This window comes from Lissotriton helveticus, chromosome 1_1, assembly GCF_964261635.1.
Source record: "Lissotriton helveticus chromosome 1_1, aLisHel1.1, whole genome shotgun sequence".
Taxonomy (NCBI): domain Eukaryota; kingdom Metazoa; phylum Chordata; class Amphibia; order Caudata; family Salamandridae; genus Lissotriton; species Lissotriton helveticus.
Genome location: NC_136057.1, coordinates 1492633577 through 1492655396, shown reverse-complemented (window position 1 = coordinate 1492655396; position 21820 = coordinate 1492633577). Strand labels below are relative to the sequence as shown.

Below are 21820 nucleotides of genomic sequence, written 5' to 3'. Positions count from 1 at the left end.
CAACACTGACTGGATCCATTCCCTCCAGGATAGAGTCTGAACCCCATTCCTTTGGGCTAAGACTTGGGGAAAATTGGCAGGGGGCCACTGGACCCTGAAGAATACCAGTTCCTAGATCCTAATATGGACTGGTATGAGTAATTGGCGGATGCTGGTGGACTGGAAACCTCCTCAGATACTGACTTGGTCCTTCCTCCTACCGTGGCTAAGGTGCAACATTTGCTAGGGTGGTAAGCAGCGCGGCCGAGGCCCTGGACCTTCAGTTGCCCTTTGTGGCTGTCAAGACTTAACATTTTGACAAAGGTATTTCGACCAGGAATCATCCCATCAGAACTGTTTCTCCCATTTAATGAAGCCCTTACGGACGTCCTGCTTGGGGCCTGGTCCAAGCCCTGCACAGGGATTCCTGTGGATTGGACAAAAGCCCACCGCCATCTCCCCGTCTGATGCCCCGCCTTTCCTCACCCAAAACCCTACCCCAGAAAGCTCGGTAGTCCAAGCCTCCACTTCCAAAGTAAATCCTGGTGCAATCCGTACCACGCCACTGGAAAGGGAATCCAAAAGGCTAGACACCATGGGTAAGAAAATGTTTTCTCCAAGCCTTTTTAGTTTCCCCACTGACTATAATAAGCAATCCGTGGTCGGCAGATAACCCATCGCCTGCACTACTGGAGGTCAATAACATCAGACCACTGGGTTCTCCAGATTGTCCAAAGGGGCTACTCCCTTCCCTTCGTGACTATCTCTCCACCCAAGCCACCCACTTGTGACAGCTGACAGAGGACCACCTCTCCCTACTCCGGCAGGAAGTGGAGACTGTCTTGGCCAAAGAGCTCTAGAGAGGGTGTGAGCATTAGTAGTAGGTTGTGGTTGCTATTCCCTCTACTTTCTGGTCCCCAAGAAGGAGAAGTACTTCTCCCTAGCCGAGACCTGCGCCCTCTCAATTCCTTCCTGAAAAAGAAGAAATTCAAAATGCTTGCAGAAGTCCTGTCTGCCCTGGACCCGGGAGACTGGATGGGGGTGTTGGATTTGCAGTATACTTATTTCCACAACCCCGTCCTGCCTGTCCACAGACCTTTCATGTGGTTCACGGTAGGCCACAAGTGCCTTCAGTTTGTAGTGCTGCCCTTTGGCCTTACCCGTGCCCCTTGGTTGTTCACCAAGATGATAGCGGTGGTTGCAGCTCATCTGTGGAGATCAGGGTGGCCGGTCTTTCCCTATCTCAGCGACTGGCTGCTGAAGGTGGGCTCGTCTCAGGCAGTCATCTGCCACCTCAAGACTAGGGCTTATCTTCTGCATTCGCTGGGGTTCACTAACAACACGCTGACGTCACACCTGACCGCTTCTCAGATGCTCCCTTTCATCTGAGCTTTTCTAGTCACAGTACAGTTTTGGGCTTATCCTTACGAGTACAAACCCAGGATATTCAGGCTATGAATAACATCATATCCGACTTACAGTATGGGTTTATGCCTGTTCTTGGTACCATCGACCAGTCCCTGAAGCTATACTCAATAACTCCAAAGTACCCTTTGGCCAAAAAGGTCACCCTATTTTTACATTTTTATGGATCTTTCCTCAGCATTCAATTGCCTAAACCATACTAAGTTATGGAATATGATGTTGTCTGTGTCCTGTGTTTCAGCCTCTATCCTGGGTCTCGGTGAGACTGAGTCAGAGGTTGCAGGGCCTCATGGCCTCCTGCTTGTAACACATGCCTGCTGGCATATGCAGCATCTATAGTGGGACCTGAAGTTCCAGTGGGCACAGCATCAGGAGAATCTCTCCGACATGGTCCAGATATTGGAGGGCACCTCAAAAGATCAGCAATGGTGGTTAACAAACCATGATTGGGTCAGCGGCAGACCCCTTTTCCTTTCCCAATCAGATCTGACAATAGTGACAGATGCATCACTCCTGGGCTGGGACGGGCATCTGGGAGAGGTGGAGTACAGAGGCCTCTTGTCTCTGGTAGAAGGGGAACTCCACATCAACCTAGTGGAACCCCAGATGATCCGACTGGGATTGAAAGCCTTTCTACCCTCCACAAGGGAAGGCTTGTGTAGGTGTAACTGGGTGTTAGAAATGGGGGGCTCTAGTTGTTAAGGGTTTGCACCTTTGTCCAAGTAGGGACAAGTTTGGAAAAGGGAGTTACACTCCTAAAATAACCCCTGCTCACCCCCTTGGTAGCTTGGCACGAGTAGTCAGGCTTATTTTAGAGGCAGTGTGTAATGCATTTGCCCATAACCAACAGTAATATAGTGAAGACACTACAAAAGGACACCACACCAGTTAAAAAAAATATCCAATATTTTTGTATACTTCAAACAAGACCAAAAACAGGATAACTATCTACCATACAGTTCTCATGAATCTTCAAAAATCAAAATAGACTTGAAATACAGTTCCTTAAAGTCGATAGCTCCCTCTGGGGCTATCACGGCGTCATGAACAGCAAATCCAAACAGTTCTGGCTGACCGCAGTATCACGGACCAGCTACGGTGTTGGGAAGACCCGCAAAACAGTATCTTTAGAAATGCAGGGTGTCAACGACCTCTCGATGAGCCCCGAAGAGCTCGCGTCCTCAGGCGTCGGTTCCAGAGTGTGGTGCAGGAGTTGTCGGGCTCTTGAAGTTACACGCGTTGCAGATCGAACTCCTCGCAGTTGAGGTCGGAAGGGCTGGCGTTGGTAGACGTCGGGGCTGCGCTGCCTAGTGCAGGGTTGTGGTACCCTTATTTTGCGGTGCAGGTAGTGGCTCGGTGACGGCCATCCAGCAGCGTTGGTGAGACGAGGGCTGCAGTGCGAAGTGATGCGGTGCTCGTCACGGTGCAAGCAGCAGCGTCGTTGTTGCTGAAGCTGTTATACAGGAGTAGATGATGCCGGCTTCAGTAGGCCAAGACAGCGGTGCGGGATGAGGACGTGTAACTTAAGAGCGGTGCCCTCGAACCACGGTGCAAGCAGCGGCGTCGATGAAGCTGTGGAGAGGCATCATCGGGGATACCAAGGTGACGGTGTGAAGTGAGGCGGTGCCCACAGGTCGCGGTTCAAGCAGCTGCATGGTGGCGGCATCAGGTGGCATCGTCTGTGAGACCAGGGTTGCAATGCAACATTGTGGCAGTGCCCTCTGCGGTGCCTTTAGGACACAGAGCCGACAGCGGCGGCGTAGATGGCATCAGGTTTCTTTTTCTTCTGTTGCAGCACAAACACACAGTCCCCATTGCTGATGGTAGAAGAACTTGAAGTCTTTGCTGTTCCTGGGACTTCTTGAACAGGGGGCAAGCACTACCTCTAGCCCTTGGAGAAACTCATAAAAAGAAATTGAAGAAAGTTCAGTCCAGTTCTTTCACTGCCCAAGACAGATTCAACCACTGCAAGCCAACACAGCTAAGCTGTCGTCTCTCCTCACAGCTTTCTCCAGCTCTTCTTCTTGGCAGTCTTCTTGGTTTCAAAAGAGTTCTAAAGGTCTGGGGTCTGGGCCCCAATATTTATACTCCAAATTCCTTTGTCCTCTCAGGTAGAGAGTGTCGGTGCTTAGCCCAAACCAATTTGGTCCTCTCTGGCCCAGCTTCCCAGCAGGGGGCAGAGACAGCATTGTCTACAACAGACCAGGCCCTTTCAGGTGCAAGGAAATCTCCTCCCACTACTCTAAATGCAGCCCAGGTCTATTCAGCCCAGCCCATACTCATCCAGACTCTCTGGAGTCACTGCACATACCCAGCCCCGGTCACTCCAAAGCCAGACAGTCAATACACACCCTAGCAGAGGCACACAGGATGGCTAAGCAAGAAAATACCTATTTTCTAGAGGTGGTATTTTCAAACACAGAATGTAAAAATCACCTTTATTAAAAGATATGCCTTGAGATTCAGACACACTAAACTTTATTTTCCTATCTGGTCCCAATGGGAAGTTACATGTATAAGTTGTTATAAAATAACTCCCATGCTTTCCTATGGGCCAGATAGCCTTTCAAGAGTGAAAAACGAAATTGGCAGTATTTCACTATCCGGACATGCCACACACATCAGGGTATGTCCTACCTTTCACATGCACTGCACCCTGCCCACAGGGGTACCTTCCGTCTACCTTAGGGGTGACTCACATGTAAGAAAAGGGAAGGTTAGGGCATGGCAAGTGGGTACACTTATCTGAAAGAGACACGTTAGTGATAGATTCCTTACCTTAGAATATCCCCAGCGTCAGACTGGATCCGGAAATTTTTGCATAGCAGTACCCTTGCGCGTCGGTAGGCGTCGTCTGCGGCTCCGCGTCCATCGTCAGCGTCGTGGGCGCCGTGATGACGTCGTCGGAGTACTTAGACGCCGCCTCCGTGTGCTGACGTCAGTTCTTCTTTTTTCCGCGCCAGCAGCGCAGATCCTGAAAAGTGGTACCACTTTTTATGATCCTTTTTGATCATATTTCGAGTCTTCGACTCCGTACGGTGCCGGTAGGGATGCCAGGTTTTAAACCCTGTGAGGACTGCGACCGCCGGTGTCTCCACTGTCTCGGCGTCGACCACGACGACAAGACCTGCTCCGACTGCCCGGCACTGACTTCGAAAGCTAGGCGGGAGCGGTCCCGCTAGCGACTCGAACTCCGGCAGTCGGCCCGGCGCCGTGAAAGGTCCCGGTCTGGACAGAGGTCGAGGGACAGGTCGCGGGAGCGGAGTCATCATAGCTCCGGGAATCGACATCACTCCTCAGGTTCGAAGTCGTCAGGTAAGCAAGAAGTCGAAGAGACGTCATCGCTCTTCCAACTCCCCACCCGACGCTCGCGCGACGCGGCCGGAGGTTCAAGTGACACCACCCACGCGGCTCCGTCGGAGTCGTGGGCGTCGCGTCCGCTCCCACACCCTCCGGTCCCTGGACCGCACGCGAGGCCGGAGGAGATCGAGCGTTTCCTCGTGGCCATGAGGTCCCTCACTCCTCCGGCGGGCTCCGCGGCGCCTTCGGGCCCAGCGGACCCGTCTGGGGGCCCTAGCGGGTCGGGTGCTAAGGCCCCGATGCCGGCGGGTGCTTCGGCCCCGATGCCGCCAGCCCCTTCGGGCCCGGCGCCGCAGGGCCCCACTGGATCCGCTTCTGGATCCGGGTCGTCGCCGGTTGACCTGACGACCTCACCGGCGCCGGTCCCTCAGGTTCCCCCTCCGGCGCCGCCTTCGGGCGGCGCCGTCCCCGATGCCTCCCTCGATCCGGTTCCAGCGCCGGAGCAGCGCCGCTCTCGACGCCGTTTGGAGAGTTTTACTTCAATGAACCGGCCCCATCATTTGACACCCCTGAATTTCAGGAGATAGGTGATGGGTGATGAGGAGTATTGGGAGGGGTCTGAGGACCCTCTGACACGTGAGTGTCAGTCCCAGGAGGACTGGACAGGTGGACTTGGGGATGCCAGTGGTCTGGACACCTCGCCAGACACTGGTTTTGCCTCACCTCCTACTGTGGCTACGTAGGAGGGGGCAACCTACAGTGTGGTGTTGACGCGGGCGGCCAAGGCCTTGGGCCTTGAGCTCCCCGTCGTGGCCGTGAGGACTAACCTCCTCACTGAGGTCCTTAAACCGCAGTCAAGCTCGGCTGAGCCTCTGCTGCCGTTTAATGAGGCCTTAACCGACGTTCTTTTGGGCACTTGGTCCAGGCCCGCTACAGGCTCGCCTGTAGATAGGAACGTGGCCAGACACCACAGCCCGGCCCCGGGCGACCCTTGTTTCCTGTCCTGTCCACCCACCCCACCCCTGAGAGCCTGGTTATCCAGGCTTCAAATTCCCAGACCGCATTCCCGTCGGCTCCGCCTGACAGGGAATCCAAGAGGTATGAGCAATACGGCAAAAGGGTATTCTCCTCCCTAAGTCTGGGACTGCGGTCTCCCAACACCGCATGCCTCTTGGGCCGCTACACCACTCTCTGTGGGATACGGTCACGGACGTGCTGCCAGAATGCCCGTTGGAGGTACGGGCTAAACTCGGCCAGGCCCTTGTGGAGGGCCGAGATACAGTGCGGTATTCTATGCGGTGTGGGCTGGATACCACCGACTCACTGGGCAGAGCGATGGCAACGACGGTGGCGATTTCGTCGCCACGCCTGGTTGAGGTCCGCCAACTTCTCGGCCGATGTCCAGAATACACGCATGGACATGCCGTTTGATGGCCGTCGCCTTTTTGGCGACAAGGCAGACCATGCGCTTGAGCGCTTTAAGGACTCCAGGGCTACGGCCAGGTCCTTGGGCCTCTCGGCCCCGTGCCAGCAAATGGGTGCCCTTCGCTCCTTTCGTGGCCACGGAAGGGGCGCCCCCACACGTGCTGCCAGCCACGCACCGCAGACTAACGTCCAACGCGGTGGCGGCCGTGGAAACCGCCGTGGAGGCGGTCAGGGACAACGGCGAGGCCAGTCCACACCCTCCCCCGCAGCATCCACCTCAAAACCATCCTAGTCCGTGCTTTCAGGCCCATGTGACTGGCGCATTGTCAAATCGGACAGGTGGGTGCTGCAAATCGTCCGAAGGGGCTACTCCCTCCCCTTCGAGGCGACCCCTCCAGCCATGCCACCGCAATACCACCGCGCATCGGGGGATCATTTGCGACTTCTGCAGGAGGAAGTTACGGCCCTCTTGGCCAAGGGGGCCATCAAACGCGTTCCTGGGCCAGAAGTAGGGTGTGGTTGCTACTCCCACTACTTTCTGGTACCCAAGAAGGGCAAAGGGGGCCTACCTCCTATCTTGGACCTACGGAACGTCAACGGCTTCCTCCGGAAGGAGAAGTTCAAAATGCTGACACTGGCTCAGGTTTTAGCTGCCCTGGACCCAGGAGACTGGATGGTAGCGTTGGACTTGCAGGGCGCTTATTTCCACATCCCCGTCCTACCGGCCCACCGGCGCTACCTGCGGTTCACGGTTGGCCACGAGCACTTTCAGTTTACCGTGCTCCCCTTCGGCCTTACCAGCGCCCCGCGGGTGTTCACAAAGGTGAGGGCGGTGGTTGCAGCTCATCTGCGCAGGTTAGGGGTTTCAGTCTTCCCCAACCTCGACGACTGGTTGTTGAAGGCGGGCTTGCCCCAGACAGTCGTCAGCCACCTCCAGACGACGGCAGACCTCCTGCACCAGCTGGGGTTCTCCATCAATGTGCCGAAATCACACCTGTGCCCCTCTCAGAAGCTCCACCCGAACAGCGGGTTCGGGATATTCAGGCTCTGATTCCACTCTTTCAGCCTTTATCCCGGATCTCGGTCAGGTTGACGCTGCGGCTTCTGGGGCTGATGGCCTCCTGCATCCTTCTGGTGCATCACGCCCGGTGGCGGATGCGGGCTCTGCAGTGAGACCTGAAGTTTCAGTGGGCCCAGCATCATGGCAACCTCTCCGACCATGTCCTGATCTCGGAGGGCACTGCGAGACAGCTGCAGTGGTGGCTCACGGACCGCGATTGGGTCAGCGGCAGATCCCTCTCCCTTCCCCAACCGGAGCACGTAGTTGTGACGGACGCGTCCCTCCAGGGCTGGGGAGGCCAAATAGGAGAGGCAGAGATCAGAGGCCTCTGGTCTCCGGCGGAGTCCCGGCTCCATATCAACCTTTTGGAGCTGCGGGCAATTCGGCTAGCACTGAAGGCATTCCTACCCTCTGTCCGGGGGAGTGTAGTGCAGGTGTTCACGGACAACACCACCGCCATGTGGTACTGCAACAAACAGGGCGGGGTGGGGTCGTGGACCCTTTGCCAGGAGGCTCTACGCCTCTGGCAGTGGCTGGAACATCAGGGCGTGACCCTGGTGGTTCAACACCTGGCAGGTTCTCTGAACGCCAGGGCGGACGAGCTCAGCCGTCGGTGCATGATGGATCACGAATGGCGTCTGAGCTCGGACATGGCGCAAGGCCTCTTTCAGCAGTGGGGATAGCCTTGGTTAGATCTATTCGCCACCGAAGAGAACACGCAATGTCATCAGTTCTGCGCGTTGGAATTTCCAAGGCGGCACTCGCTCGGAGACGCTTTTCGTCGCGAGTGGAGTTGCGGTCTGCTGTACGCCTTTCCGCCTATACCACTTCTGCCCAGAGTGCTAAAGAAGATCAAGCGCGACCGGGCCCAAGTCATCCTTGTGGCTCCGGACTGGGCACGAAGGTACTGGTATCCCGAGCTACTCAGTATGTCAGTCGATCCCCCGGTTCGTCTGCCTCTTCAGGAGGACCTTCTGTCGCAGCAGCAGGGGACGGTCCTCCACCCGAACCTGTCCAGTCTCCACCTCCATGCTTGGAGATTGAGCGGCGACAGTTGAGGCCATTTAACTTGCCTCCTGAAGTCTGTAATGTCATTCTGGCAGCCAGGCTTCCCTCCACAAAGTCGGTATACGCCTGCTGGTGGAATAAGTTTGTGGCATGGTGCACAGCAAAGGTTGTGGATCCTCTTTCTGCCCCTCTTTCTGAGGTTCTTCTCTTCCTTCTTTCTCTTGCCCAGCAGGGCTCTGCTCTGGGCACTATCAAGGGCTACCTTTCTGCCCTTTCAGCCTTTCTAAGGCTGCCTGATCAACCTTCTTTGTTCAAGTCCCCTATTGTAACTCGTTTTCTGAAGGGCATCACACACGTGTCCTCCTGTACCTTTCGTGATGCCCCAGTGGGACTTGAACCTTGTACTTACTTACCTAATGTGTGCTCCCTTTGAGCCGCTCCATAACTGTCCTCTCCGTCTTCTTACTTTGAAGACTGCTTTACTGGTTGCCATCACCTCTGCCAGGAGAGTGAGTGAGCTCCAGGCTCTTTCTCCCACACCTCCTTTTCTCTCTGTCCATCCGGACAAGGTTGTGTTGCGGACGAGACCCTATTTCCTGCCCAAGGTTGTCACGGCCTTCCACATCGGGCAGTCCATTACCTTGCCCACCTTCTTTCCGCCTCCGCATCCCTCGAAAGAGGAAGAGAGGCTCCACTGTCTGGACCCAAAACGTGCGCTATCTTACTATCTGGATCGCACATGCCAGTTCCCGGTGGATGACCAACTCTTTGTTGGTTACGTGGGCGCTAAGAAGGTAAAGGCGGTGCACAAGCGGACCTTCTCTCGGTGGATCATCTTGTGTATCCAGGCATGTTACTCCTTGGCTAAAAAGGAGCCCCCTGTTGGATTGAGGGCTCATTCCACTTGGGCCACGGCGACTACAACTGCCCTGGGCCGGGGAGTGCCCTTGCAGGACATTTGCCAGGCAGCTACGTGGGCCTCGCTGCACACGTTTGCAAGACACTATTGCCTGGACAGTCAAGTCCGGAGGGATGGCTTCTTTGGCCGTTCCGTCCTCCAGGACTTTCTGGTGTGATTATTGGTTCGCAGACCCACTACCGGGGTTGGTATTGCTGGGGTATCTATTCTAAGTAAGGAATCTATCACTAACGTGTCTCTTTACGATGCACAAGTTACTACTTGTGTAACGATATATCTGTAAGACCCATTAGTTAGTGATAGATTCCTTACCGACCCACCCATCCTCCCCGTTCTGCGAACCGATATCTAGGGTTAAGGTGATCCCCTTCAGGGCCCTAGTTTCAATTGCACCAGTGTTGTTTTTTAACATGGCTCTGCGTTTCTGGCGCAGAAAAGCTGTGTCTAAGAACTGACGTCCGCACGCAGAGGCGGCGTCCAAGTACTCCGATGACGTCATCACGGCGCCCACGACGCCGACGACGGACGCGGAGCCGCAGACGACGCCTACCGACGCGCAAGGGTACTGCTACCCAAAAATTTCCGGATCCAGTCTGACGCCTGAAGATATTCTAAGGTATGGAATCTATCACTAACTAATGTCTCTGACGGATATATCGTTACACAAGTAGTAACTTGTGCGCCAAGTCGACAAGGCAGTACAAGACTGCACACAGATCTTGCAGTGGCAGGTCGGAGTTACCTTTGAAGGGCTGCTTGTGTGGGTGGCACAACCAGTGCTGCAAGCTCACTAGCAATACCAAAGGGGATGCTGGACTCAAACACGCCCCCCCAGTCAACTGATCTGGGTTTAATCCATCATCATCCTTTAGCTCACCTCATCACCCCAGTTCGAACATGGCCATATGCAAATCAGTCTGACCCTGTGCCTCGTGGGAACAGTCCAGCCCAAACTGCCAAGCCATGTCTTCCCTGGACCGGAAACAAGCATCCTGGGACTGGTTTCGGGTTCATAATCCTCATCAGCCAGGCTGTCTTGAATCCAGTGGCAAAGTGAGCAAGGGACCCACGTCTGGGCATACCCTGCCAACTTAGGGCGAACAAAGCGATACCAAAGGGGATGATGGACGGAGCGTTTGAGAAAATCAAACACGCACCCCCAATCAACTGATCTGGGTTTAATCCATCATCATTCTTTAGCTCACTCCACTACCCCAGTTCAGACATGGCCATATGCAAATCAGACTGACCCTGTGCCTCATGGAAACAGTCCAGCCCAAACTGCCAAGCCATGTCTTTCCTGGACCGGAAATGCTTTTTTCCGGTCTAGGAAAGACATGGCTTCCTTACTGACCCACCCATCCCCCCCACTCTGCGATCCGATTTCTAAGGCCCTAGTTTTCTACACCAGAGGTGTGTGTTCTTCATGGCTCTGTGCTCCTGGCGTGGAAAGTTATGAAAAGTAACTGACATCAGCTGGGGTGGCGCCTATATGGACATGCGCCCCTCACTTCCAGCGTGGACGATGCCAATGACCCCACAAGTAGCCAAACGGCGATACCTACCTACGTGCAGGGTAACTGCTTCCAATTTTTTTTTCTTCTGTATCCAGTCTTTACGCCTGGGATGATTCTAAGGTAAGCAATCTGCGGCTAGATAGTCACTACCAGATAAGATGTTACTGAAGGTGAGTGGCTTTTTTGATTTGTTGGCATCATACAGTTTAGCAATTTTAGGCGAGATGCACAATGTTTGCAACTGGAAAATACTTTTCTACTATTTACATGAGGCCTTTTGTGAGTCTGAAAAATCTTTTTGACTTGACAAAAGGATTTTAAGACCTGCTCCAAGTCATAAGGGTGTGAAAGGGGCAGATTCTCCTAGCTATGATTCAAAGAATGTACAATTATTTGTGATCTCAGTTGCGGTCACAAACCATTGATCAGATACTGACACCTCAAAGGGGGGGTACCTGATTTCCAAAATGGAAGATGTCCCACTGGGACATCTTTCCCTTTTGGAATCGTGATTTCAGCTATGGGTGCATGCGGTTATCCATTGGACCACTGCATTGCCCCCCGCACCCTGTGTCTCCTAATGGGAACCTTTTTTTTTTTTTTTTTAAGGGAAAAAAAGCAGCACCCTTTAATGAACACACTCCTTTTTTATTTAAAAAAAAATATGTTTGGTGAATTAAATGCAGTACAGCAATACAGACATTTTAATATTTAGCATTATTACTTCCTGTTGCAGCATCACTGTTGCTTTTATTCAGTTAACTTCTATTGAGAGTAGAAATTATGTGACATTTGTATTTTTATTTTTTACCTTACAGTAATGGAGCTGATGGCAACGAGCACCTCTATCACTGATCCAGACAGTGTGTTTGACAAAAACTTACCCCGCGTGTGTGGCGTCTGCGGAGACAGAGCGACTGGTTTTCATTTCAATGCAATGACATGTGAAGGCTGTAAAGGATTTTTTAGGTAACAGTTATTTAATAGACTTCCCAAAAACAGTGATTGGTTTATTTGTTTGTTTACATGCTGTCAAGCATTTTAATCAGTGCTTCAGTTTCACATTTATATTTGTTTTTGAAGTCATATAAATCAAAGTTGTCAATCAAAAACTTCAGTGGATGAAATTTCAAATTTAGATACATGTTTGGAATTTGACATTTGTCACTCCAGAACTATACGACATCAATAGACTTTATTCGATTTTGAAACAAAAACATACAAGTCACAAGAAGAAAAAGAGCAACATCACAATTATACAATAAAGCATACAAAGAATAAAAATATTGACATGAAATTGCATAAGGACATCAAGAACCGAAACGTTAGGGGTAATCCTATCGAGTTTATCTAGAAACCCCAATAATAAACATTATCACATTATAGTAAATTACATAAGAAGCTAAAAGTTGTAAATGTAAAAAAGCAGGCCTAGCCTGATAAAAATCTTGCATTAAAAAGAGATTTTAAGAACTTGTGCCGAAGAGATTCATAAAAAGGACAAATCAAAACAATGTGCACAGTGTCGCATTTAGAAAGAAGATCCCAAGTACATACAGCTGGATCAGAATACTTGTACCAACTTCCCTCGGGATAGAGCATCTGGTGGAACACATCCAATCTAAGAAAAGTCAAAAGATGAGGCTGATAAGTTGGCATTTCAAAAGGAAGATAAGGCTCTATCCCGGGCACTGTTTTGACCATTACAAATTTTCGGTAAAGAGGCTTGGCTCCTGCTAAAAATTCCCTTTCCACTGTCGTTCTATGAAGAAAGGACGCTTTTAACTATATTGAATGGTCTCCCATGCACTCTGGTGCTGTCCCTGTCCTGTACTAAGTCACTGAAAAAATAAGAAAGCCCTTGACTTTGGACTTTGGCTGCAAGCAGCAAAGTGTAGCAGATTGGAGGGCAACAAAGAATAAAATAATAATATTGGTGTAGGGATGGTCATATGGTTTTTAATATTGTTCCTGTATGTTTATGGAATTTGTGGGTATTGGTTTTATGTTGTTGTGGGTTATTGTGATTGTGAAGTAAGGAAAGGGTGAAAATAATCCTAGACTCGGGCCTGGCATAGAATTTGTATGCATCTCATTCACATCTGCATGAATTTATAAATACAATTTTCTTTCACATAAATACTCAGCTCACATAGAGGTAGAGCCAGTGAACAAATATGTTGTGCAGCTGTGAAGCATCTTTGTACAGACCTTTTCCAAAGACTAATTGTCTCTTTCCTCAAGGGATTCTCAACAGTGATTAGAAAACACTCTGCAAGGTTCTGGCCATGAGACTGTTACCACTCATGCTTGAGTCGGTTTACCCCCACCCAAAATTGGTTTATCCCTTGCATATCAACATCTATTAACATTCGTAGGATACATTATCTATCGGGCTTAGTGACTAAAAAGTTTGATAGCATTTATCTGACAGTGGATTAATACAGTAAGTGCACCTGGAAAATCGGGGTTACAGTTGAACATAGATTTTGCCTACAATAAACCATACCCAAAGTCTGCTCTTGGGAATACTGGTGCATGCATATCTTGATTTTCTGGAGTTTCCTTGAAAAGGTCCTGAACTTACGTTGTGAGGCCTGCCCGTACAGTGAGTGTACAGCTGCATGCTGTACCACAGCAGTGCATGCAAACTCTGTGTTGACTGGTTATCCTTTGGGACTGTATGCTGTACCAATCAGCTGTGTGCTGTACCACAGCGGCGCATGAAGGTTTATATATGGTGATAGGCTATCCTTCAATGATGCGGAGGGCTGGGGCACTTGGTGTAAAGTGCTCAGCAATCGCAGATCAGTTGCAGAGTGCATTTGGGCTGAGTTATTCTGTTTCTCCCTATGTGGAGTGTGATATTAAACCTGGGGTAAAGTCTCCAAGTAGCATTTATCTACAGTAATTGCATCAGTTTAGGCACAAGGTTAAGCTATGATCAATCTAGCAAACATTCCAGCTAACATTAGCATTTAAGCATACCAACTGCTTTAGGGCACCTGGATTACATCAATTTGTACATCATCAGAAGGACCATGTGATGGAGGATGGGCAGCAGAAGTTTTTAGACAAGTTTATTAATGTTGTAGTCTTTAACTATAACACAAATATGATAGTACTGCTGGGCAATAGAGGAAAAGTGATGTGCAATTTAGTGAGTGCTAGAGACACATATAATTTCATCTCAGCTAACTTGAGCAACACCATGGTAGAGCCATGCTACATTTGTGAGCAAAACATTGGGAGCAATCACCCTTCCTTCTTGTGTCACTGCAGTCCATTGGGGGTGTTATTGACATTCTTTCTTAACCAGGTTCACTTTTTGTTGTCCAGATTCACTGCTGTAACTTGATGAGCTCTCTTTAAACATTTTTTAAGGTTAACTTATTCAGGTAGGTACAGTATTTGACTAATATCTTGAATTTTACAGGAGATCTTTTATGAAGTGTTACGACTTTAATTTAGGTTTTCCCGGTGTGATGACATCAGTTCCCTTTTTTCCGAGCTGTTGACACTAAAGGTTTTTCTGGAACTCTCCATACTTTCTGCTAGATACTTTGTATTTTGGCTTATTTCCTTCTATGGTTTTGCCATGTCTGCTCCGAGGAAGTCTGGTATCAAGCCCTGTAAAGAGTGCGGGGGTCATATGTCGATCACTGACCCCCATGAGGACTGTCTGTGGTGTTTATCATCAGATCACGACGTTGAGGGCTGCTCTTGCTGTCGAAAAATGAGCCTGAAGGCCTTGAAGGAACGGGAGGCCAAGCTGTACATGGCTAAAGTAAGAAAAGGGAAAAAGAGGTCAAACGTTCGAAATCGAGGTCGTCGACTTCACATGACTCGAAGAGGAAGCACAAGAAGAAGAAGAGGCATGGCTCCCAGCGCCATTCGTCGAAGGCTGTGGTTTCGAGGTCGCCTTCTCCGGCTCCTCGACGTTGTGAAAAGGACTTTATCTCTCCTTCACCTTCAGTGTCTCCTCAAGCGACTCCGACCCATTCTCCTTGTACAAGGGGACTTCGGCGCAGTAACCAACGCAGAGATTTTCTCCGACTCCGGAAGGTTTGTCGAATCCGGCTGATGCTGAGGCTCCTTCAGCTCCTGCTGCTCCGCCTGTGGCCTCGGGGGTTCCGGCTCTGGAGGTGCCACGATTGGATCTCGAACCAGCTCAGTATCCTCAATTTCCTGCACTGGGTTCGGATCACTCGCATTTTTTAAATGCGATGTATGGCCTGTTTGCCAGGGCCTCATACTCTTCTGGTGTACCTTCGGGTCCCCTGGGTTCTCTGGCATTTAATTTGGGTGTGCCTAAAGAAACGAACGAAAGGAGTCCCATGTCTTTTTTTGCACGCTAGGGCAATCGCCAAAGCGACGCAGACCCTTAAACACGTTACACCGGCTGGTGCAGAAAAACTACCATGAAATATTAAGAACCAGTGAGTACCCCTGGTGTGTGCCGGCTGACATGCACCATCTACATTGGAAGAACAGACAAATCATACATCTAATACTAAGGCTGTCCAACCATCATCCAGTCCTGATGAAGACCCGCTTTAGATGCGCATAAATCAGCACATTGTCCCCAGGGTCAAAACGTCGACGTTCTATGTCATATATCCGTTTGCACAAAGTCTCATTGAACAAAAGGAACAATGAAAAATTTCCTAGCTAACGTAACGGAAAGTTTCAATTCTATTAAGGGCTCGGAGGCGAGGATTATGCCTTCTTTCTCCACTTTATTCAACAGCAGCGAAGACACAATAAACTACGCTTCCCATGGAACAGTGGGAAAGCAGTAGAAAAGAAACAACACTGACAACCAATCACAAGAACAGAGTCCGTGTCCAATAAGGCGTCAGGGCGTCCAACAAAGTCCCCTGACATCATCCCCTCTTCCTCTTTCTGAGCGTGAAGGCAGTCCACCATGGCACCTCAGACATCTTGCTTTTGGGAATCATAACCTGAAACAACAGGGAACAATTACCATACAGAAGTCACTGAAGAACCTGTAAGGAGCTAAAGCAACGTTAAAGCATACAACAAAGCATAACAATTAACTCGAAGTTCATTACTTACTGCAATACGGGGAGGGGTTCCTCCAGGAACGCTGGGTGGGATAATCCTCGCCTCCGAGTCCTTAATAGAATTGAAACTTTCTGTTACGTTAGCTAGGAAATTTTTCATTTTATGTCCGGACTGGAGGCGAGGATCATGCTTGTTCAAAGCTTATCCACCACCAGCTGAGCCATATTCAGAATTGGCTTAAAGTAAAACCTTTTGAAGGTAGAATCCGACGACCAGTCGGCTGCGTTGAGGATATCCTCCAGCCTGGCTCCCAGGCCAAAAGCTTTAGAGGCCATCGCCCCCGAGCAGAATGCGCTCCAAAGTGACGGAGGCTAATGCCTGCCTCTTGCATTACCCACCTGAACCCTCTTGCGATGTTGCGATGGTGGGAGAGGAGACTGCCCGAAAGGGTTTCCGGAGCGCGATAAGGAGCCGACGCTCACCGGGGGGGGCAAATGTCATCTGTCATTTCCTCATAGGCCTTGAGACACCTCACAACGCACAACTTTGGGGAATCCAGGAACTCCGGGTAGGAGATAACTCTAGTATGGCATTTGGTCCGCCTGAGAAGGGTGAAAGTCACACCCTCTGGAGTGTACATTCTCCCAGATAAGTCCAGTGCTCGGACATCCGAGGCCCGTCTGCACGAAACCAAGCAGAGAAGCATGGCTAACTATGCTGAGAGTTCCTTCCTGGAAAGAAGCTGGTTAGGCTGCCAAGACAAAAACAGATTAAGGACCTGATTCACGTCCCACAATGCTGAATAACGTGGTTCTGGGGGCAAGGACAGGCGAATACCTCTTAAAAGCCGACAAACCAAAGGATGTTCCCCAACGGGAGAGCCTTGAACCGGGACATGACCGGAGGAGATGGCAGACCTGAAAGTGTTGATGGTGCGGTAAGCAAGCCCGTCTGAAGCGAGCTGCGCCAAAAAATTCACGATGTGGACCACGTCTGCGCCCAGGGGATCGAAACCCCTTCGCATACACCAACAGGACCATTTTCCCCATGCCGATTTGTACCTCTTGACGGTACTACCTGCCCAAGCCTTTGAGATGAGGCTCTCAGCCGCTTCTGAAAGACCTGGGGCCTCCCAACGGCCCCGGAAAACCACCACGCCATGAGACACAGCGATCCCGTCTCCACCAGAGGATGAGGAAGCCCGTCTGGATTTGTAAGGAGAGTCGGAAAGTGGGGGAGTAGGATTGGAAAATCCCAAGAAAGTTCCAGAAGAACTGGAAACCAGACTTAAGACCTCCACAGAGGGGTGACCAACACCAGGTCCGCCCCCTGTCTCCGGACTTGCGCTGAAGTCCGCGTGATCATCGCGAAAGGCGGGAAAGCATATCCCCGCTCTAGACTCCAGTCTTGCAAGAAGGTGTCCGTGGCAATCGCCAAGGGATCCGGTCTCCAACTGAAAAAATGAGGGGTCTGGTGATCCAGCCTGGAAGCAGACAGGTCCACCGAAAAAGGACCCCAATGATCGTTCAGCCGAGCGAAGACTGACTGATCCAGTTTCCAAAGACTGGAATCCCTGAAGTGACGGGATTGGAAATCCGCTTCAGAGTTGTCTCTGCCCGGAAGATACTCCGCCGTTGACGGAGATTTGACTGTCCAGGCAATATTACCAAAAGATCACCGCCAGGTCTGAAAGGGCCTTCGACCGCATGCCTCCGAGGTGGTTCACATAACGTAACGGACGGCGGAGACATTGTCCATCTTCAGAAGGACGCAGGACTGTACAGACTCTCTCGTCCAGCAACGCACTGCAAACGAGCCCGCTAGGAGCTCTAAACAATTGGTATGCAATGTTTGTTCTTCTGGAGACAACAAGCCTCCTGTAGCCATATCCTCGCATCTGGCGCCCCAACCTTGTCTGCTGGCATCCAATTCGATTACCAGATCTGGGGCGGAACCGAAGATCGCCCGGCCATTCCAGGCCTCCATGTGGTCCAACCACCACTGGATCTCGGCTCTCTTCCGAGGACAAGGGGACCTTGTGGGAATACACAAACCCTTTCCGAAGAAAGAATGCCTTCAGACGTTGAAGAGCCCTGTAATGCCACGGGCCCTGAAAAATAGCCTGTATTGAAGCTGACAAGAGCCCTACAATGCGGGCCAGCTGACGCAGACACACCTGCTGTTGTGATAGTACACACCTGAGCTTGTGTCGAATCTTCGCTACCTTTCTGGAGGGAAGCCTGAGCGTAGATGTTGTGGAGTCGCTCACGAACCCCAAGAATGTAAGCGATTGGGCAGGTTGCAGAGAAGATTTCTTCTAATTGATCACAAAGCCCAGGTCTTGAAGGAGCGAAACGGTCACTTGGAGCTGAGAGACCAACTGCCGAGGACAGGACGCCATTAGAAGGAGGTCGTCCAAGTAGACAATCATCCTGAGCCCGCAGGGACTCCACCGCCGGTTTGAGGACCCTGGTGAAGCACCAAGGCGCCGAAGAGAGACCGAAAGGAAGGGCGGTGAACTCGTAGATGTGGTCTCTCTAAGCAAACTGATGGAAACGCCTGTGGGGAGCAAAGATCAGGATCACAAGGTTCGCGTCCTTGAGGTCCAAGCAGACCATCCAGTCGTGCGGACGCAGAATATCTCTGAGGAGATGAATCCCCTCCATTCTGAAATGGCGATACACCAGCCATTCGTTGAATTCGCTGAGATTGATAACTGGGCGCTTGCCCCCATCTGTCTCGTCCACTAGGAACAGATTGCTCAAGGACCTCTGGGGGTGCAAGGATGAAAGGGAGACCGCGCCTTTGCGGAGGAGGGTGGTGACTTCCTCGTCCACTAAGGCCGCGTCCTGTTGTGAAAACTGGATAGGCCCGGGTCTGGACCTCTGAACCGGGCGTCCCATGAACTCTATATGAAACCCTTGTATGATTTGAAGAACCCACGCATCCCGAGTTAGAGCCAACCAAGCCTGGTAACAACTTGCCAGCAGCCCCCCTATGCTTAACAGAGAAGAAGGTTGGACGCTCACCTGAGTTAGAGGCTGAAGAACCTCCACGCAATCCTCTTCCTTTCCCATGCCGACCTCGGGTGGGGTAGAAATTCCCAAATCGGTGCTGGTTCTGGTATTGCCCGGAGCCTTTCTGGTTGCCCTGGGGGTATTGTCGACCGGTTGAGCGGCCCCTGCCTCGACCGGTCCAGCGAAAAACACGGGGAAAAACCTTTTTTATCGTGGATTGGGCACGGTCCAAAGATGTGAAGGTGTTGACAAATTTGCCAAGTTCTTTCACAAAAGGTTCTCCAAACAGTCCGCCTTGAGCGACTGCCCCGGCCTTGGAATCAGCCAGATCTTACAACTTGGGATCTATCTTTATAAGTAAGGACCTACGGCGCTCAGTATTGAGGGCACAGTTTGCATTTCTCAAACAAACGATTACTCTTTGCGCCTCAGGGGAGATGATGGATCCAGATTCTTTGGCTTCTTCCGCCATATCCAGGATTTTGGTAGCCGGTCCTAAAGCGTCTAAGAGCTTATCCTGGCAAGCCCTCCAGGATCTGTTAATGCCCTTTTTCGGGTCACGGATGAATTTTTGGAGAAAGGTGGACATGCGGGCATCAATCTCCGGGGTCATGGCCATCTTTCTTTCAAGCGAAGGACGTGGGCACTCTGCCCGCAAGCAGTTGCGAGCCTCCTTCTCCAGTGGCCTGGAATATGCTCTGCTACGTAAGCCGCCACTTTTTCTGCCGGGGTCCATTCCGAGGACCGGGGGTGGACAATGTCGTTTGGGTTCAACATATCAGCAGTAAACTGAGGTGCAGAGGAATGGGAGGGAAGCCAGGGTCTTGAAGGGCGCAGGGAATCTGGGTCGCCAGCTGCATCTTGGTCGCCAGCTGCGTCTTGGTTGGTAGGCTGGGGAGTCAGATCAGATGGAGCGGGGGTCCCCGCAGGGGGAGTCTTTTGGCTAGCCTCAAACGCTTGGCGCAGGTGCTCGAAAGCATCAGTATCCACACCTGGTGGTCTGGAGCGTTTTGCGGGCAGAGGGTCAGAGGGCCCAGGGGGTGTGCAGGGGCCGGAGTAGAGGGCCCGATCGCCAAGCGTTGCTCAAGGCGCAAAAACGCCTGGTTAATTTGCTGGGAAAGTCTGTTTTCCAAAGGCGAAATGACCTGGTCTACTGCCTGGTAAATAGAGGAATCCACCGCCTCATAAAAGGCATCACCCCAGGGTAGGTCTGCGAAGGGGTCAGCCTCCTCAGAATAGTCATCATAGTATTCCATAACGGAAATGATAGTGTGTGGCTGGGGAGTGGAAAAATATATATATATAAGCACAAAGGCCTATTTAGAAGGGCTGGGTGGCAGCCTGCGCTTCTGGGCGGTAAACCGACGATTTGTATGGGGGTGTGTGCCCCGGGGACTAGCTGGCCAAACAGAATACAACAATAACCGTGACCCCCACACTCAGTCTCACCACTGGTCTGGAGCTTGTCCCCACGGAATCCTCAACAGGCTAATACAGGACCTCTGGCAGTGAGGCGTAATGAGAGCTAACATACGAGACTCCGAGACCTTTGCCAGCAGGACGCGGAGCGTAGCGAAAATATAAAGCTGCTAATTCACCTTACTTTTGCCGCGTACAGACCCCACAAGACGTTCGGTCTCAGACCAGGGCTCCCAAATGGCGGACGCGACCGCGCGGTGTTTGAATCTCTGAAGAGAACTTCAAGCACCGCGTCGCGTCTGAGCCCGTCTCCCGCGCCACCTACTGGCGGGAGGACTAGGAGCCAGCCAGCCGCAGCCGCATAAGGACGGGGAAACGGACCCCCGTGCCCGCGGCGTCACGAAGAAAAACCTTGCATAAACAAGGTACGTAGAAACTACTAATCAACCGTTCGACAAGGCAATGAAACCAACTAGCGCGACGCAAATCCACACTAAACCAAATAGCGCGACGTTATCCAGCACCAATTAACATACTTTTAGCACGCAGAAAAATAGTACATTCGCGGTAAAACCGCCCTTAGACGAACTACTGAGTTAAACACACAAATGAAAAAAACAAAGCGCTAGACAGTAAACTGAGGAGCACTTATCTGAGGCTGCTGAGCAGCGAAGAAAGAGGAAGAGGGGATGATGTCATAGGACTTTGTTGGACGTCCTGATGCCTTATTGGACACTGACTCTGTTGTTGTGATTGGTTGTCACAGTGTTGTTTCTTTTCTACTGCTTTCCCACTGTTCCATGGGAAGCGTAGTTTATTGTGTCTTCGCTGCTGTTGAATAAAGTGGAGAAAGAAGGCATAATCCTCGCCTCCAGTCCTGACATAGAATTCAAATTTCCTGTGACTATTGTGCTTTACAGTGGATATTCTGAAAAAGCTTTTTTGTTTTATGTATTTGTTTTGTCACCTGTAACACTGAGTCACCCGTCAGGACCTAGACACTTTGTTTATTCACAGCCCATGTATTCTATGTATATTGGACAGCATATCTGATTTATTGCAGAAACCAAATGTTTGAAAAGATTGAACACTAAAGACGTATTTTTTCCTTTTATTTGTGGTCAGTGTGGAAATGATTACATATATCCTTCATGGGGTATATGGCTATATTCATGTATTAAGTACTATATTTAATTGAATCGTGATCTCCAACAGAACCATTGTTGTTTAAATAACCGCCCAGGTTCTGAGGTTTACAGGGTTACCCCATTACACTTAACAATATCCTCAGGCATCCTTCATGCCGACTACGCCGTCATGGCAGTTTCCGGCTCCGAGGATGTCGACGCCGTATATGTGCAGTCCCCGACTCCATCTGGTGAACCTTCTTCTCGAATTCTTTCCGCACCGGTTGCTGTTGCGGATCCCCCTTCGACAGCGCTCCCGGAGCCATCCGCCGCAACCGAAGATGCGCTCGAGGAGAGAAGCGCAGAGGTTGATTGAAGAGGAGCAGTACCAGGCTGAAGAAATGCAGGAAGGTGACATTTTTGAGCCTGAGGATATGTTTGAGGGTCTGTGTGAGGCAAGTGGACTTGACACCTCCCCGTGTGGAATTTTGCTTCACAGAAAGCTTCCCCCTCGAGGGAAGTAGCGCCTTACCATACTGTGATAAGGAAGGCTGCAGAGCTCTTGGATCTGCAGCTCCCTATGGCTAAGTATAAGC

At 51.0% G+C, this 21820-nt stretch overlaps 1 protein-coding gene across 2 annotated transcripts in view; it reads left to right on the top strand.

The window, feature by feature from the left end:
• VDR (vitamin D receptor) overlaps positions 1 to 21820 on the top strand; it is a 1330217-nt gene that overhangs the window by 322153 nt on the left and 986244 nt on the right. For both annotated transcript variants that reach the window (XM_078686550.1, XM_078686559.1), the window contains one exon: positions 11452 to 11602. In XM_078686550.1, coding sequence (XP_078542676.1) covers positions 11454 to 11602 — 149 coding nt within the window. In that variant the 5' untranslated portion in view covers positions 11452 to 11453. The remainder of the gene's footprint in view (positions 1 to 11451; positions 11603 to 21820) is intronic.